The sequence below is a fragment of the Hippoglossus stenolepis genome, chromosome 12 (genome assembly GCF_022539355.2).
Source record: "Hippoglossus stenolepis isolate QCI-W04-F060 chromosome 12, HSTE1.2, whole genome shotgun sequence".
Classification (NCBI taxonomy): Eukaryota; Metazoa; Chordata; class Actinopteri; order Pleuronectiformes; family Pleuronectidae; genus Hippoglossus; species Hippoglossus stenolepis.
The window spans coordinates 7,464,981-7,484,736 of record NC_061494.1 but is presented as its reverse complement, the minus strand read 5'-3'; the positions used below and the strand labels follow the sequence as shown (position 1 = coordinate 7,484,736).

The 19,756-nt window shown below is 44.0% G+C and overlaps 1 protein-coding gene across 7 annotated transcripts in view; it reads left to right on the top strand.

The window, feature by feature from the left end:
- LOC118118858 (arginyl-tRNA--protein transferase 1) overlaps positions 1-16,521 on the top strand; it is a 52,229-nt gene extending 35,708 nt beyond the window's left edge. For all 7 annotated transcript variants that reach the window (XM_035172304.2, XM_035172303.2, XM_035172305.2 and 4 more), the window contains 2 exons: positions 9,125-9,245; positions 15,563-16,521. In XM_035172304.2, coding sequence (XP_035028195.2) covers positions 9,125-9,245; positions 15,563-15,741 — 300 coding nt within the window. In that variant the 3' untranslated portion in view covers positions 15,742-16,521. The remainder of the gene's footprint in view (positions 1-9,124; positions 9,246-15,562) is intronic.
- The last annotated feature ends 3,235 nt before the right edge of the window (positions 16,522-19,756 follow it).

Genomic DNA, 19,756 nt, shown 5'->3' with positions numbered 1-19,756 from the left:
GAAAAGGACTATTCGTTTCCCGGTGGTACTTCACTGACTTTTAAAAGGCCTTTCGCAGCAGCTGCAGCTCCGTTCCCTTTCAACCCAACTCCGCCTTGCCGACAAACAACAAGTAGTGACACAGAGCCGGTGGGTTCTCTGGAAACAGCCACCAGTTTTCCACATGGCCGAAGCTTTTGAATTCAGCGGACCTGAAATTAATGTACCCAGGTGTCTGCAGCCACTGTGTGGGAACAGTGTGTCAGGATACTGAAGAGTTTGATGTTAATTTCAGTCAGTTGCTGGTATGCTAATGTTTACTTTAATTAGTGTGTGCCTGTGGGCTTTTCTGTCACCTGCTGCATGAGCTAAATTATCATGACATCAATTAGACACGACGAAGTGCCTCCCAGCTCAGGCATGTACATCGGTCCTCATTTTCTCAGGTCACACGCAGCAGACAGACAGTTCACTAAGTAAACTTGGATTGAAGTTGATTCTCATAGTTTTCATTCTCTTTCTTTTCCGGATTTCATTTAAAGTTCAGTAAAGTCAATTCTGAACATTTGACGCAGCAACACTCCTCGTTATGTTACCATGAATAACCAGCAGCATATGTTAATATAATGAACCTTTGCCTCAAACTTTCTGTCACCTCTCCAGGTACGCAGAGGCAGGCTATGACATGCTTAAAGGCTCTCAGCCACAGCTATCAGGACTCTGCATGCATGTTATTCACATGAAGGGGCCCATTCAGACAGTATGTTATGTGTGCGAGTGTGACCTCACATTCTACGTGTCACTTGTTGTACATCTGGGCAGATTAAGAACGACAGTTTGAGGCATTTAGAGGTGGGTGTTTTTCATAAGGGTATTTCTATCCCATGTTTATGATTGACTACCGTTTTGCTCCAGGCATAAACATTATAAGCCTTTTACTTTTGATCAGTAGTTGGAAAGGTTTACAGTGTACATCCGTGTTTGTGTGGAGCAGTGGGTTAACGCTCCACAGGTCCTACGTGTCCAGGCACAGTGCAGCCACCCCTTCTGTTTCTTTCCATGCTCCTTTCAACAACTGCTCAGGCAACCCGCCACCATGCTGGTTGGGATGAAAGATTGATAGAGACAGTAGGGATCAGTCTAAAAAAACTTTCAACTGATTTCATTCAGAGATAATACTTGGAAACACGTTTTGTTCATTTAATCTAACGTTATTACAGCGATAGCAAGCACGAGTGACCCCGATCCTGTTCCTCCAATGTTCATATCCACGTGCTGTGATGCACTGTGGCTCAAATGGAGGTGGTATAAAGTTACAGAGGTGAGTGCAGGGTTCCTTGTTGAAGCTAATGGCTTTTCTCATGTGTTTACCATCATACTTTGCTTCTTTAGCCCTCTTGTTGGTTTTGCTCTCTCATTTTCCTTAGATGAAGCAATATTCAGTTGATTTTTGGACGGCATTTTTCTGCCAGTTGTAATACCATCCAACAATGTGCCCATCGAAACCAGTGCCCATCAAAATAAGATCAAAGCAAGCAGGTCCATTTTCACCCTTTCTGTGAAATTTATAAGCTAAAGCCTTTCGTTGCCTTCCAGTTCTCTCCCCTCCCCTCCCCTCCCCTCCTCCTGTTTTAAATTGGAGCCTTTCTGACAGAAACATCATTGTTTGATTTAGCTCGACAGGAGACCACCAACAGTGCACCTCTCAGCAGTAACATTTGTTTAAAGTTTTTGATAATTTTTCTTCTCTTTTATGCCTCATCATCTCTTTTTGTTTTCCCTACGTCCTGCCACGGTTGTGTTTTTAACAAACCATTTGCAGGCCACGGCACGGTCTGGGGGCGGCCCTGGCATGGCACCCCCTAGCAGGAGTGCTGACAGGGTGAGGAGCTGACGGGGCATAGTTCAAGAGGTCAGGTCAGATTATTCAGTCTCACTGCTGGTGGAAGGACGGAGCTAGGTGAAGGCGGGTGGCAGAGAGGGTAAGTACAAGGGGGAGGTGTGAAGGTCACGAGGGTGAAAATGCAAGTTTAGAGATGTTGTCATGCTGAGCTGATCCAGAGCCCTCTAGCTGCCAGGCTGAGGTGTTTGCCTTGCCATTACCTTTGCCACTATTTATTTTTCAAATCTGCTGCAGCTGCACCACTGTGTCTGTAATGCCTGGCTTCTTTTTGACAAGGGAATGCATTCAGATCTTTGATAAGCACTGCTCCGCAGACTGAGCTGGTCTCATAAATGCACTTAGACATTTATTCAGAGAGTGGGTGGACTGCCGCTAACTTCTAACACTCAGAAGTTAGAAGTGGAGTTTTAAGACCAAGATTAGGGTCTGCAGTTCTCACTACGAGTCAGTAAGCTGTGGTCTGTGTCAGACAGGCGTAACAGCTCGCCTGCCCATAAAGCCAGAGGAGATAAAGAGATAAAAGTACCCCGTCTGTGAGCTGATGCCCATAAAAGTGCTACCATTGGTTCTCAGGGCTTCGTCGAAATGCGATCCTGTAAAAATATTTTCTCCTCATTAACCTGTCATCCGTGGAGCCGTGACGCATAGCCAGGACGAGGGAGTGCTGGGACTGAGTGGGATGGATGGAAGGGGGGATTGTATAGGGGCCCAAGGGGGAGACTTACCAGCCTGGAAGCTTTATTTGAAGGGCGCTCTGTGGTAATGTGTTGAGCAGGGTGAAAAGGCCTTGGCGGGCCCCGAGTGTTTAAACAGCAGCAGTTAGCGTAAATCTCCCCAAACTCAGACACCAGACATGTTCAGAGCAATCACACGTATACCTCACACATATGCATATTTACATATGGTCACAGACTGTGGTGAAAGTGCATCTGTGTGGGCCACTATTCTGAGAGACACCTTGTTTGGACATGTCTTTCATTGGTGCTGTCCCTCTGTCCAGGCTGCTCGGTTTTTATTGCTTTTTGTCAAGCTGCATTTGTTTGTGTGAACCTCGCTGTTTACATGTGTCCGTCAGCAGCCCCCCCCAGCCTCGGCCCCTTGTCTGGACAGAATGTGTGCGTTTCAACAGTCTTCAGACTATAGAGGGGGTGTATTGTGAGAGCTTTACGTTTAAGAGAGAGTACGGATGTAGGGATCAAGGCCTGTGTTTATTGGTTTTTGGCTGAGATCGGCTGAATGTGACCCTGGGTCAGAGAGCTGGCCCGGGACAGTCCAGGTTAGGCCTGCCTGCCTCTTGGTCACACTAGGCCTCTTTGTCCACCCTCCCAGTTCAGACACGTCCCGGGTGACAGCCAGTTGAATAACATACTATGAAGAGGCCACAAACGTGACATTTGTCTGTTTGGGTCAAATTGTTCATTTCTTTCGATCAATATATAGGCTTATCCTGACATAATATCCTATGCACTATTGTGTCCAAGCCTGGCCTACCATATAATAAAAACGGTTCCTTTTTGTATTGCACGTTATTTTTGGATAATATATCTTTTGCTAGAGCCAAAGAGGGTCTTACATTAGTGACCTCATCTATTCTGCGACCAGTCTTACATCACACTCTTGGAGCCACTCTGTCTCACTCTTAAGTAGGCGTTCAGTAGACCAGCAGATTACTGTATAACTTAACGCTCTTTCCTCAAGTGATTTGAGCTGTACTGATACTGTTTACAAGGAGAGACTCGTGTAGACTGCATTTAGACTTTGTGCACAGTGTCTGACTTGTGCACACACATACACAGTGACACATCGGCTATGGGGTAGTGTGGGTGAAAACTCAACTGGAGATATGAGCAGGAAATCAGCAGCAGATGTGGGTGTAAAGTAACGCAGATGGAGGCAGGGAAACCTTCATACTGCGACGAGTCCACCTCCTTTCTCCTGGTCTCCACTGAACTGTGACTCTGCTGTGTGACGATAAAACGACGAGTAAGATCATCCAAAAGTCTCCCTCTAATGGAAGATATGAAGGTACTTAGGTCTCTTCCATAAGCGCATATAGCTGCATTTTATATCTGGAATAATAATAAAATACAAAGTAATTAAAAGCAGGAAAATAACTCCTGTTTATACGATCTGGGGCGTCAGTCTAGGAATTTAATAAATTGCTGATACTTTATTGTACTGTTTACTGCTTTTCACTGTATCATATTGCATTGGGCCTGACCCAGCGGGGGTTTGGGCTCTCTAGCCTTCACTCTGGGCATTCCGGGACCTCACTTGGTTTTGTTTCCATGTACTGTATTTCTGACCCTCAACCCACTTTTGGACATTTTAGACATAGTGTGGTCTGACATGCTAAGGAGTATTTTTTCCCCTGAGAAATGGTAGTTTGTATGTTTTATTCCGATCTGTGTTTTACTTAGGGTTGGTCATTTGTTTCTGAAACACTTTATATCAAATCTGTTGAAATCCTCTTCACGTCCCAATAGTTGTCAGGCAATGTTCATGTTTTTCAGAGGTGTAGCTTTGATGGGAGGGGGTTGGATGTACTGGTATTGGATGTATTTTTTTTCAAAGCATAGCCTGCTCTTGCCAGCTTCGCCAAACCTTGCTTTAAATTTAAAGTTTTTAAATTTTCTATTTGCTCATCATATTGATTGATCCTTATATATATATATATATAGTGAAAAAATCTCATCACAATTGTCTGCGCGCTACACTAACCACAACTCGCTTGCCTGATTTCTAGTCAGGTAAAGAGGAAGAAAAGGTGCAGAGGGCAGAAGAGAGTTGTAGGTTTTCATGATACGTCCTCCGCTGCAGTGAAACACTCAATTTATGTGTCTGATTAATTGCTTTTCATATAAATCATAGGTACGGGCCTGGGGCATCCTCCCTATCTTGAGAGGTGTGAGAAAACAAGACAGAACTTGAAGACAGGGCGCACATTGAAGGAGAGGAAGAAGGTGACAGTTAATGCGTTGGTCATAAAGTTCACTCTGCTCCCTGAATGAGAATAAAGCCTGTGTGGCCTGGACAGAGTGGGTGATGCTGCATTATAGATCTCCAAAGTGTTGAGTAACTGCGTGTCCAGCCGTGTGGAGATATGTGTTTATTTACTTCTGATGATGGAGGTTGTGTAATTGTTTACACTGCGGCAGCTTGTTATTTGAATGAGGTTTGAGTAATTTTCCTCTCTGCGTTGTTAAAGTTTAGTCCATTGTGAAATTTGCACTGCAGAAGATTGCTTTCCTATAAACAGTGACCTCTGCACGTACATCATCATAACACTAGGTTTCTATGACTCAGAGGGTTTTGTCACTTGTAAATGTACAGTTTCCATTTTGCTAAGTTTCTCCCTCTTTATGTGGCAACTATTGAATCTGTATTTTGTTTTGCTCATATCCCCTCTATCTGTCTCTTTCCAAGCCCTCCCTCTTCCTCCCCGGCTTCCAACATCATCTCTCAGTGCTGTCCTGGCACTCACACGGCTCCTATCACTTCCATCAGCTCCCCTCAGTTTATGTCCCATTTACTTTAAATACCATCCCTCTTCTCATCTGCACCTAATTTTCCTCTCCTCCCTTCCCGTCTCGCTCCTATCGCCATCTCGTTTCCTCACACCTCTGATGGCAGCCAAAGCTCCCCGCTGAAGTTTGTACACGTTTTCTTCTTTCTCCGCTCATTTGTTCGTCTCCATCTCTCCCCGCCGTCTCGCTGAACAAGCCTTTCAAAGGTTGTCAGTCATCTGCATCACCGCCATGTCGGTCTGAACTTGCAAGCGAAGGAAGGAGGGAAGGATGGTGACGGATTGGTTTGTGTGTGAGGGTTTGTGTATTTAGAAAGGGAGGAATAGAGCTACTGAAGAGAGGGGGACCAAACCCTTGTCTGGAAAGCCTCATCCTGTTTATCTATAGAGTGGCAGCATAACCATCAGACACACACAAATCCTGGTGTACACATACTATAAAAAACACGTATACTCACACAAAAACTTTTGGCTTTTTGGGGATTCCCACATAATAGAACTACACCTCGGTTGCTTTCAGATATGCACTGAACTCCGGATAATCTCCTGACATTCTCTGGAGGGGCTGTATGTGCGAACGCAATTGAGAGGCTGCAGGTTTTTTTTCTGCCAGCCCCCTAGTAAACCCCATGTGAGAAAACAGCAGGAAAGGGTTCGCCAAGAACGAGAGGGCGTGCTATTGACGTTTCTAACAAATGCAAAAACAAAAAACACAAATATCTCTAGGGGAAAAAGCAGCGTCACAAACGTAGAAGACACCGACAAAGATGTCAAAAGAGCTTTTGGTGATGAAGGCTGATGCTGACGTTGATGTGTGGTAAACAAAAACATGTGATTTCTGCACCATAATTAATTTGTTACATTCTGCGCCCTGCATGCTCTACCCTGGCACCACCCCTCGCCTTAACGCTCTGGAGAATTCTGTGTGGGGAATGTGTCTGAGCTGAGAATCTCCTGCTGCTTTGCGGAGTTCATGTGTGAAAATGGCTTTTTCTGGGGCCTCTTTATAGCTGAGCTAACAGCCCCTCAGCAACATAGATTTGTAAGAAAAGGCCATTTCACGTTCAGTTATTAGATTGGTTGAACTTGGCACATCCGTCTTCTCCACAAAGAATCGAAGTTTGAGAAAACCAATACCTTCTCTGTTGGTATTCTGTAAGTAACTGTTAGATTAAGAGATGGATGATGTGAGCAAGCTGCGGCAAAGGCAGAAAATGCAGGGCTGAAGGCGAGCCAAGGAAGCTGCAGGGGCTGCCGTGAATTACAGGGCCTTCGAGCCAACCTGGGGAAGGGGGGAAAAAAATAAGAGGGAAGATAAAGAAAGTCAGTCCAATAAAAAACAGAAGCTGACAGATAGATAGTGGAAAATCAAGCTTTTCATTTTATCCCTCCTTTCTTCTTTTCTCTCTCCTCTGTCCAGACCACTAATAGCTGTGTCCTTTCATACTCTTCATCCCACTCTGCATCCTTTCTTGTTTTCAGGGGGAGAAAAGAGGGATTGTGCCTTTGCCGTTGGCAGACTGAGTCTCATTTAGGTTAGATAGGCCTCTCTTTCTGCTGTAACTTCACAGCTCAGGACTGGATATATCATTTCACTCTGTAGTCACAAGCTGTAGGCCTGCAAGGATCCACCTTATTTCTTTTACCGATGCATTCTGACACATGGTGCAGAAAGTCTTCCAGTTTCTCTTTAAAGGCTGCTCCATTCACATTCTGCTCCAGCTCCCTTTCTCTGCTTCCACCCTCCCTCTGCTCCCCCAGGTTGAGTTGAAGTACAATGCCAGGCTGCTGGGGCCTTTAGCAGGAACTCCTGCTGAGCAGGTGTGGGAGTGTGGGAGTGTGTGTGTTCCTCTGCAGTGTTGAAAGAGTGTATAGAGGTGAGGTAGAGTGTGAGAGTGTCAAGCTGACTGTGCTGACAGTTGTAGAAGGTTGAAGGTTGTTGGGACACGGAGAGCATCCGATCAATGTGTGTGTCCGTCGCAGTTACAGATTCACAGCATTCCACCTCGATCCATCTGTTAGCAGAAGCACTTAAAGCATGTTTTTGTCTTTTGCTTCACTCTGAGTTTTTCTCTTTACAGCCATGTGTGTTGGTATTGGCACATACACTTTTGGAATGACCATCTAGCCATTTTCAGATATGAATGGACTTTCATGTATGAAGAATTCAGCAGGAGATTGTCCAGGTCAGATGCGTTCACAACAACAGGAAAATATCAGTAACATTGAGGCGAGCGGTGGCCTCTGGGTAGAGCATGCAGGAGGCAGGACTTGACATAGAAATCCTGCTGTGGGAAACACCTGTCTTTGTTTACTGAACATTGACACCTGCATCGACCTTTATTGTTAAAAGCTCTCGAATCTCGTTTTTTTCCCAGTTTACGTCTTTGTCAGTGTCTTATACATGTATTGCACCTCTTTTTCATCCTTGGTTTTTTTTGGAGGGTTTTCAGTTTCGCCGTCCATCTCATGTTAGAAATGTCACCAACACGCCAACTTGCCCACTATGAATTTTCTGGAACTTTTCCTGCTGTGTTCTTACATGGGCTCAGTCCTACAGGACAAGAGCAACTGACTCGTTAATGTGTGTTCTTACACACAGCCCCAATGGCATCTGTAGAATTCTGTAATACTTTTTGGCCTTTTACCTGTAGCCCTTTAATTAATAGGGTAGAGCAGAAAAGTGGATCTAGATGAGGATCCCACCTTGAGGGGAATTCTTGACTATCAGTGTATCCTTTGCATTCCTCAGTCATTCATTTTCCTGTCCCATCCTGCGTGTAAAAACAGGCAGCACATTTCCTACATAGGCCCACTGACACATTGGCTGTGGTCAGTGTTTGTCTAACAACAGCATTTTAGAATGATGGCACTTCCTTTGCCTTGCTTACTCTGAGTTCAGTATGACAATAGTTGTTGTAAGTTTAATCACCCAAAACCTTTTGACCCAAAATTATGTGCTCATGAAATGCCCTGAAGTTTAATGTCACATAAACTATAAATAATGTTGTGTGTGTTGAGACAGTGCAGCAGGCCTGAGGCAGGCGCCTGCTTGTTTACAGAGCTATCTCGGCAGTTCGTATTTGTTTGGGGTCATGTGATAGAACGCAGGTCCCTGATAATGGCGTTCTCTTTCCCCTCCTTCTCTTCGTTTATTCTCTACCTCTCTAACTTTTTTTTCTTAGGCCCTGCAGCTGTTCTTGTTCAGCTTGGTTTATTTTCTATCCAAAATGTGAGGTCAAATACAGACTTGTACCTGTTTCACAAGCACACGTTACAATATAGTTGTGTGTTTACATTTCCTGCTCAACACTGCAGACGACATAAGACTGCTGCCACAGAGAAGCATAAATCAAACTTAAACAGCATTGTTCGATCCAGGACTCAACCCTCATCCTGACCCTGAGGACAGTTTACGGCTTGTGAAACCTTTAACTCCAAATTATTATTATTTCTTTTAATTTAGTTTCCCCTGATGTTTTTAGATTTAATAATAAGTCAATAAAATTCAGGAAACTGCTCAAATGCTCAAAAAACTAAATGTCCAACAAAAATTCTCACATTTATGAAACTGCAGTAAGAAAAATACTCAAACTCATTTTTGCTGGATAAGCCACTCACCTTTTAGGATTGTTGGCATTTCCTGTTGATCAATAACCTAAATAATTATTGATTTGTGTAACCCCTTCTCCTTCTGTCCTGTTCCCATTCCCCAGGGTCAGTACCGGCCATCAGACCTCCTGTGCCCAGAGACCTATGCCTGGGTAGCAATAGAGCGATGCATCTTGCAGCTGGAGAACTCCCACTACGCTCGTTTCAACCAGGATCCAGATGCAGGTACAACAACCAAACAAAACTCCACTCTGTGTTGTTATCATGATTCATTTAAGAAGCTAAAATGAGCTCCTGCTGTGAGTTCAGTCTTGGATCCTGCAGTTCTTCATGCATGCTATTTTGAAAGAAACCATGAACCATGTGGTCATATCTGATCTCGTTTCACCGTAATGGTGTTTGGAAAACTGTGGGCTTGTCTCCAACGTTCACTCACTGAGCAGGGGCCCGAGGATCTGATCACACGGTCTTCTCTCCCCATGATCTTTCAGCGTGGTCAGATCAGGGCTAGTGCTGTCGATATGGACGGATCGCGTTGTCATTAGATGAATAGTGATATCAGCAGTAATAAACCGCATGTAGACGGTAGACTGGCAGACGCCCATTACCAGAGCCTGGGGCCAGGGAGAATGTAAGTGAGTTTGAAAGTTTTGACAGGAGAGTTTTGAATTGTTTTCTGTGTTGGTGCATGGCCAGAGAGACGTATTCATTCTCTGTCTCCATTTACATTAAATCTCTCACACTTATCACCCCGCTGTGTTGATTCTGCATTTTTGTGCCCCAGGTGGTTTTAGACAAAAGCAGTAAGAGTCATGCAACTCCCACTTCTCCCACTGAACTTTGCATTATACAGCTCACAGTCTATCACTGCTCAGCTTAAAAATATGTAATGTAATCAAATGATGTAGAGTGTCACATTCGATCACACATACAGTATGTTCTGTACTCATACAGTTTGAAAACTGAATTTATTTGGGATAATCTACGATATTAAATGTCGCTGTTTTATTCAACTGTTGGAAAAATATGGATACAAAATATAAAATATATGTAAACTCTAAAAGTAATTATTCAAAAACACTGACTCCCACATTTCTCATAATTGAAATCCAATGCACCATTTCTATCCATCTGTCCATCCACGACGTCACTGCATCATCAGGGGTTATTTACTCAAATGTCATTAAGCTCCTCCAGGACCAAAGAAGACATTACATAATTGTTTATATAGGATTAGTGTGTAAACTGAAAAAAGGAGGTAATACATTTTCATAACATTAATCTGTACATTGTATTGTAGTATTTTGGAGATAGTCTGTATATTGTGTGTATGGTTTTTAAATGTGTACATTCATACACGTACTGTGGATATTGTAAGTGCTTGTAACCTGATTGATTGTGAGCACAGGTACCGGCCATTTACTCTTCCTCCATTAATCTGCATCACCAATCAGGCACCGAACAGAAAAGAGCCACTGATCGACAGTAATAGGAGATGTGAGAGGACAAGAATTTGATTGTAAGGTAAACAGGGACTGATAGATGGGTGCTAAGAGAGGGAGTAATAAAAGAAGAGAGGGAGAGAGAGGGGGAACGTGATAAAAATGATTTTATAGAAATTAGAAATTAGAAGTGAAAGGGTGGCTGCACGCTGCAACTGAAATGAGAGAGAGGTTCTCAGACAGGTGGGGGAGGAGTGAGGGATGTATGACTGTGGAGAGACGTTTTAAGACTTTGCTGTAGTGAGGTCATACTTTGACTTGACAGAGAGGTGAACGCCATTTTTCACTCACAGTGTCCTTTCCTGTGTCCCCTATCGCAGGGTCAGATTGTTTGATGAGCTAAAGTTTGCGCACCGGCCATAAATAATCTGAATCTTAACTCATATCTTAAGGAATACTAGATTCTGCACCTTTTTTATATTTCCTGGCTTTAGATTTTGTCTTTGAAGTGCTGGTGTAAGCACCACACCCAGGAGAAATAAAACCGTTTAAAGTGCCATTAGTACTCTGGTCATTTACAACATTGCCATTAACAGTTAGCCACTGGTAGGTCTCACCTTTTACTTGTCAATCATACTCTTAATCCCTGAGCAGGCACAAATGACTGCGGACAAAGTGGTGGCCTCGGAGTCGGTGATTTTCACTGTGGCCAGCGTTAGTGTGTCTGTGGCTCTTGTGGTGCTGCCAGTCCTGTGTGAGATGTTGATCTTGGACGGGGCCGGACATTATTTCAGGCCTGGCTGCCCAAGCGAACACAGTGCCATTATATTTCATTGCTAGCTGTCTTGATGGTTGGCTCTCAGGTCTGTTGCCAAGATTGGGAGGTTGAACTGTGGCTAAGGATGGCCTCTGCCAGACGAGCAGCGGTGAGGATTTATTCTCCAGAAGTATGGCCCGTGGTCAGTCAGTCACCAGGCCAGCCTGCCCTGTGTCATCAGCGGGTTAGCAGCATGGCACACTGTTGTCAATGTGTAGCTTATTTATGGCCTATAAATAAAGACATGTTACAACCTTTATATAAATCTGGGGACTTCCTGACTGCATGAAATGGTGAAGGAATCTCCTATTTATTTTATAGGAAGTCTCTTTTGCAGTTTCTATTATGCATGGCCACAAAAGGAAATTGACTGAATTTTGATGATCAACAATTATTTAACAGAATATATCATCATTGATCTTGACCTTATCAATAACCCTTACATAAGGTTCATTTTTGCTGCATGAATCGATTGGTTAGAGTGAGATATACGTGCGTTGCAAAGCTTGGTTGGAGTTTTTAGTTTAAATTTAGCCATGCAAACAAGATTGACAACTAAAAGACTAAGAAAAGCTCAAACTAACTTCACAGAAAGTTCTATTTTAAAGAAATTCAGTTTTGACAAGAACTGCCTGCAAAATCCCCATTAATTCTAACTCAGGCTTTTAGCGAGTGCTCCGTACTCGCTTCACCCAGGGGTGGATGAGAACTGGGTTGCTGGACATGTGTTAAAATGGTGACCGGGTTACAGAGCTGTCCTAATGAGGTGTGTAAAGACAGCTAATCTAAAGTTTACACAACTCTGTCCAAAGCAGGCTTACGTTGATTACATGCCTGTTGCTGACACATCGAGGGCCCCAGGGCCTTGTTGTGGCCTCCCTCAAATGTACGTACGCTCACACACGCACTTCACAGGACACGTATGTAACTACTCTCACACACATTCATAATCAGTTTGAGAGAGACAGAAGTAGGGGCATTGTCCGCACAGCAGGATAAACACTTGGAGAAATGTGTCACACAAATAGTCACCCCTTGATCCGATCTGCACTGTCTCAACACGCACAACATTATTTATAGTTTATGTGACATTAAACTTCAGGGCATTTCATGAGCACATAATTTTGGGTCAAAAGGTTTTGGGTGATTAAATTTACAACAACTATTGTCATACTGAACTCAGAGTAAGCAAGGCAAATGAAATGCCATCATTCTAAAATGCTGTTGTTAGACAAACACTGACCACAGCCAATGTGTCAGTGGGCCTATGTAGGAAATGTGCTGCCTGTTTTTACACGCAGGATGGGACAGGAAAATGAATGACTGAGGAATGCAAAGGATACACTGATAGTCAAGAATTCCCCTCAAGGTGGGATCCTCATCTAGATCCACTTTTCTGCTCTACCCTATTAATTAAAGGGCTACAGGTAAAAGGCCAAAAAGTATTACAGAATTCTACAGATGCCATTGGGGCTGTGTGTAAGAACACACATTAACGAGTCAGTTGCTCTTGTCCTGTAGGACTGAGCCCATGTACACACACACACACACACACACACACACACACACACACACACACACACACACACACACACACACACACACACACACACACACACACACACACACACACACACAATATGAACAGCATTAAGTTGAAAAATATCTCTAAGGTTTAACTCTATTGGTCTCATTTTCCTTTTTTCATGTCTCATGTAAGAACACACTTTGACAGTGTCCACAGTATCGGTGCTTTCAGCAAGGCACAGTGAAACCTAAATGGTAGGTGGGGGAGACAGTGCAACCCTGAGAGCACCCAGCCATTAGCCCCAAGCCACCTGCTTTCCCCACTATATTTCTATCTCTTACTGTGTACACTTACACTTTCATATCTTGTCTCACTGTCAGAACCACTTTGCTCTTCACACAGGCTTTCTGCCTCTCAGCCTTGTCTTGTTCCCATTCAGAGTGGCTGGGGAGACGGATATCGGTCCTCTCAGGATATGTCCTTTATATTGCAGGGGAATTCTCTCGTTGCTTTCTTTAATGTGGAGGTCAACATTCATGGTCAGCCGCAGCGGATGTGTGCTAACACTGGGGCCTTTGACCAGTGTCCAGTGTAAAGTCGGTGTTTGGAAGGTTCGAGATGGAATGAGAGAGAGAGGAGCGTGGCGAGGTGTCGAGGCCTCTAGCCTCAGCCCTGACCCTCTCACTCCACGTCCGACCCGCATCACTCCTCTTCCCCCCGACCCTTGAACCCCAACCCTGAGGAGCTGTGACCTCAGAGCAGCCTGTCGCTGAACGTCCGGTGGGCCTGACAGGAGCAGGGTCTGGAGCTGCTCAGAATGAGGAGGGTGTCATGGATGGAGGACAGAATGACTGGAGAAGAAAAGGAAAGCTGTTTATGTGAGGAACGGATGTTTGGATTTTCTTGAGTAAGGGGGAAGGAGAGGGGGGGAGGTCTCCGCTTGTTTTTACTGTTAGGATTAATAGACTGTCTTAAAGCTTCATGCTGCTGGTCTGTAAAATGTTCACTACTTAATATCTCAACATGGGGACGGTGTCACACAGTGTGACTTTGCATAACTGCTGTGTAAGTGGACTGTCACATTGATATAAACCATGAGGAGGCACGTGGTGCTTAGAAAGACTATACTGATGGAAGCTTAAATTATTAAGGAAGCATCCAGCTTTTCGATATTTTCACTTTCATCCCTTCAGGACACATTAATTCTTTATGCAGCAGAATTATGGGCATGTGGACGTTACATAACCTGTTTACATCTTCTAAAATTAAGTTTTTTTTCCCCACATGGTGAGACTTACCATACTGCTGATTTTCTTCATTTAAAAGTTTGTATCAAGCATTCTTTAATTATGTGACTCAGCAGTTTTTGGAGAGGACCGGGGAAACAGTGGTTAGGGCATTACTGAGCTGGGAGGCTGATAAATAAAACATGAATTTGCTGTGTAGTTTAAAAATCTTGGTTGAAATATGAAAATATCTTGATGGAGATGAGGGTGTTGGAGCTGAGGAGCCTGTGGGCTTTATGCTTTTACTCAGCTCCTCTTTTTTCTGGCTTTCTTTTCAGTTATGTGGTACATCTCGTAACATCTGGCTTTTTTTTTCAGATTCTTTCGCCTTAATCTTGTTTTCCCAGTTGATTTGATGACCAGGTGGGATTTGGCACCACGCTGGTGAATATTTGAGGAAATGGGCAGAAAGATGTGCGCTCACATCTCTACTGGTTCTCAGCTCTGAGCCACATAGGTTTCGTGACAGGGAACAGTGGTGGTGAATAATAGAACCTGAGCTCTATTAATATCAAATCTAACTCGCTCCTGTTCAACTTATGTGACGCCATGGGCCTGGCAAGCTAGTCCACCGCACTGCAGAACCTGGACTGAAGTTTATTTTGATCTGCTTCCTCTCAGCGAGGCCAGACCAGGATTGGTCCAGACAGGACAGTCTGAACGGATGACAGATTGTGTGTGTTTTAGATGGAACGATATGCACTTTATATTTTAGGTGAAAAAGAAGAAGACTTGGAAAAGACGTGGAATAAGAGCTAAGTAGAGAGATGAAAGTATTCTAAGATGGTAGTTAGAGTGACTATAGAGCTTGGATGTTATTCTCTAGAGAGATACAAGATCCTGAGGTTCCAGTGAGTGACAGCAAATGAAGGACTCCTCTGCTGACAGTGGATTTTGATACCTATTAGCTCTGTATCTGGGTTAGTTTGGCTCCGTTGATGCTCCCTGCTGTGCTCCCCCTTGCGTGTCCTCTTGGCACCAGCGGTGGGCAGCTTGGCTTCGCCTCTCACTCCTGGAGGCAGCGGGTTCGGAGTGAGGGTTGTCATTTTTCACCCTTTTTTCCGCTGTACTCTCCAGAGGACCATTCTTAGCTCCTAAACACGCACACTTGTGAGATTAGCAGTGTTTTCTCTGGTCTGATGGGAGCTGGCAGTGCATGACACGAGGCCTAATGAGATGCTGAGTTTTGAGAGCCAACGGGGAGCAAGGCCCCCATAAACACGGCCAGCGAAACCTGCCTGCTCATGAAACCACCGTGAGCCCAGGTTTGGAGCCGTCTTGGAATTAGTGCTGCGGGGGGAAAATTGGTTTCTGCTCCTCCAACGGCTTCTCGGAACAATGGCGTTTCCCTGCCAAGTCACTCAGAGGTGAAGTCAATCGAGTGAGGGAAAATCAGGACAATGTTTATTGTGCTTTTTGTGTCCTCTCCACTCCTGACTATGTTCTCATGTGTGCCTGCTTGTATCCAGGAGACGCTCGGGCGCTGAAGGACGTGGGCAGAGCGATGGTGCTATACAGACGGGCCGTCATGCCTTACGCCGCCTACTCCCGCAAACGCAAAGGCTCCAGCGACGAGACGGAGGTGCAGCAGTTCGCCGGCTTGCTCGGCCAAGACTGTGCTGAAAGGATCTTGCTCTACCGTGCTTAGACATACAGCGTCACACCTCCGCACCTTTTTAACACAGGCGAATACACACCTCCCAGCAATATCTGTCTGTCTGTCTGTCTGTCTGTCTGTCTGTTTCTGTTACTGTGTGTCTGTCTTTGTTATTGTCTGACTGTGTGTCTGTCTTTGTTATTGTCTGACTTTGTGTCTCCTCACTGTCTGTGAAAGTGCTTTCTGCCGCCCTTGTAGTTCACCGTGCTTTGCTCTACACAGGCTGGAACCATGCAGTAACTACTGTATGTATTTAGCCACTCACTCATTGGCCTCATACATTAGCGATGTCTCATTTACATTTATTTTGTGAGTTGATTTTTAGTAAATGATTTCTGCAGCATTCATGCTCAGTTAAGCTCTTGTTCATCCTTTTCTTTGATTTTTATCTCCATACAAGGGCCAGACCCTTGTATGTATATTTTAATATCATGTTTTCATCACTTTGACCTTTTGCACCATCCTCTACCTGTTGCTGGTGGAACATGCAGCCACACACAGGTGAGAGCTCTCCTGAACAGATATGGGTTTGATGTCAGCATTGCCACAATGAATGTCCAGTGATTTTTGAAGGTGGCTCTCAGTTGCTCACTTCGCATCGGAAATCATCAAGCTGATGCAAACACTACACCAAGAAGTAAAGATTTTTATGTAAAGCAAAGAAGTCACCATTTCCATGTTTATGTCTGTTATATTTATAGCTTTCTTGGCTTTTGATTTAATATGGAATCTGGTACTTTTGATTAAACCAAATAAAGGGGTTGCATATTCCCTGCTTTGACTTTTTGACTTTCCTTTTCATTTCAGTTTAACTTTATTTGTATAGCGCCACATCACAACATACATTATCTTAAAGCTGAAACCTTACAATAATATAGAGAAACCAAACAGTTACCACAGCGAGAAAGCTTTGGTGACTGTGGAGAGAAAAAAACACTTTAGATGGAAGACACTTTGAGCAGACCCAGGTTGGGTCTGAAATCACCCACTAACTCACTATTCCCTACTTATATACACTATATATATTTACTATATAGTGACAACTATTTATAGGACTATATAGTGAGCTCATCGGGAAAAGAAATAAAAGATTTTGGATACTACTCAGCGAATATTCCCTGCGCCGGGGATGACGTCATTGTCTCAGGATTATGACATACAACATCAACAACGTCACCCGGTTGACGTTGGTTATTTTAGCATTAATACTTTAAGGTAAAAAAACATATTGATCATCTTTAAATGTAGAAATAAACCTGTTTCCTGCAGTTTGTGCTGTGATGTGCTGCTCTGTTTCTATTTTGTATTTATACGACAGGTCGGGCTGTTCCTGCTGCCCTCACTGTTCTCGTCTGTCTGCTGCGAGCACAATGCATGATGGTATATATTGCTCGGTTAGTGACCATCGGTTGTGCACTGTATAGGGTATAAAAAACTTCACTAAACATCTGGGCGCCACTTCAAAATGGAGAACTAAAGTGCACTATATAGTGATTAGTGAGTGATTTCGCACAAGACTCGGTGTGGGCGGCCATCTGCATCGACGGGTGGGGGTGAGCAGAGAAAATTTGGGTAGAGAGGAGAGGTGGGTGGAAAAGGGGGGAGAGAAGAGAGAGAGACCAGGAGCAGTTGTGTAACAGTCATATTTAAGATCTGTCAGAGTGGTTGTAATGAAAATGACAATAGTGGTACTTATAGTTCTAATGGTGTTATTAATGATAATAGTATCAGTAATAATAACTGCTGGAACTGCTTGAGACAAACTGTGCATATCTCTTGCACACAGTAGTGAGCTCATGTCTCCCAAAGCACTCGCACACTCAAGAGATAAGTGCTTTCGGTTGCACTTGTTGAACTGAGCCAGGCAACAGGTGAGATATATAATCTGGTGAAACACAGATGCGAATGGCCTCTGGCCCCCAAACAGAGTGTCAACAGCAGCACAGCTCTCAGCCAGGGAATGACTCAGACAACCAAGACAGTCCTGGTGTCTGCAGGCAGGTCCCAGGGCCTGAAGTAAGACATGCGTGCTTTTAACAGCATAATGTGACCACACAGTCTGCAGTGATCATGGCAGCAGCTCAGGAACTTAATGCTGCTTCTCTGCAGAGTAGTTTCGAAAATTTGAAGTGGTGCCTGCAGTGGAGGTTTCTGGTTTATCAGGGATCTAACGGACTTTGCACCTCAGCTTTTAACAATAGTCTGTATATAAAGATGGACGACATGACAGCTCCCAAAATAATGAAGTCAAAGCACCTCGATCGTCCCCTGGAGTTAAAGGTCACGTACAGTACACGTTAAGTACACGTCAAATGGTTTCAAATGGATTTTAGGTAGTTCTAATCACAGGTGTGATGCCAAAGTGTTCATATTTCTGGTAAGTTTGATTTAAATATTTCATGCTTTAAAAACAGTGTAATGTGTGACTCACGATTGGTTGAGCGTGTGTATCAGCAGGACCTGGATACTTCGGCTCCATCCCTCTATCACTGTGGAGTCTGTGGCTCCAAATTATGTCATCAGCGCAGGAGGGCAGCGTTCCTATCTGGGACATTTGGGCTTTATTTTTAATAGTGGGAGAAAGTGGAGATGCATCGTCCATCTTTATATAAAGTCTATGCTTGCAATCAGCTTTGTTAACTTTCCAAATAATTTAAAATTTTGTTTTGATAATCATCAAATTAAAAGATACACATGGAGTTTCTGACTTCCATGAAACTGTTCCCTTTGCTCTCATGCCTGAGTTGGTTGCCTCCTATGATTTCACACTACTCACCTTACCTACAGGTGGTGGTAATGAGTCATAAAGCAAACAAATGAGCCATCCAACACTGATGGGGAAGATGGCAACCTGGGACACATGGGAATAAAAATATAGGTTTTAAAGCTTTAGTAATAATTGGATTTATAAATAGTTTTAGTGTCTGTGCATCTTGGTGAGTAAACTAAACACATTTCTGCAGAATCAAACTTCATCAAGATGAAATCCATGGTTACGGTGGGAATAAGACAGTTTTTTAGAGTGGGTGATACTACTGGTGATAGTCCACAAATTCGAAAACAAAAAACTTTATCAAGAAGAATTTCAAAGTAATTGGCATTTTTGTTGGAATTATATTCACATCAGGAATCTAAAGGATGCAATCCTGAGTACATAGAATTCCTGGAGGACTTCATACTCTAGGTTCCCACACGTAAGCACATAGGTTGCGGCGGCAGCATGTCAGCATGTGGCAAAATATCAGCGCCAGACTCTCAAAGAATGAAATCTTTCAGGTACACAAAGACTGAAGCCTGCACACATAAACTTATTTATTAGGTATTTAGGCTAAGTTGCATCCAGCTGGGTAAACATCCTGCTCCTCAACGTTTTCTCTTCTCCTGGTTGCTGGACAAATGCAGTCGGTGGTTAGAGGCACAGACTAACCAACTAACTTCACCTGCTGCACATTGAGCCGGCCTATCTGTCTGCACTCAGTCCTGATCTCAGGGCTGGGTACAGGGTGAGATAATCATCCTCTCCACTTTAAACTCAACCTTGAATTAAGAGCAGCCTGTCTCCTCAGGAATTAGAATGGACTGACAGGCTAATTCTCCAAGAAGGGAACACTGACGCTGGCTAGTGGCCATGTTGGATTCACTGTTTCTCTCCCACATTAGGCATGCTTCCCCTCTGACTTAATACACACACAAACACACACACACCTGGCACTGTCACAAGTAGTTAGTCTTGGTGGACCAACACACGCGGACATGTGCCAGTGCTGTGGTGGACCTCTTTATGTCAGAGTAGAAAATGCCCTGCACTGGTTGGCTATTTTATAACGAGTCCATAATACTGCGAGACTCAGCGTGACAGGGTTTGGACATTACTCTGATATATAAATGTGTCCCTGCTCATATATCTTCCTAAACATAAGCTCTGCACTGACCACACACTGCTGCTGAAACACTGCTCGGCCAAAGTTCAGAGCTCAGAGAATAAAGGAGGCGGGTGAGAGGGCTC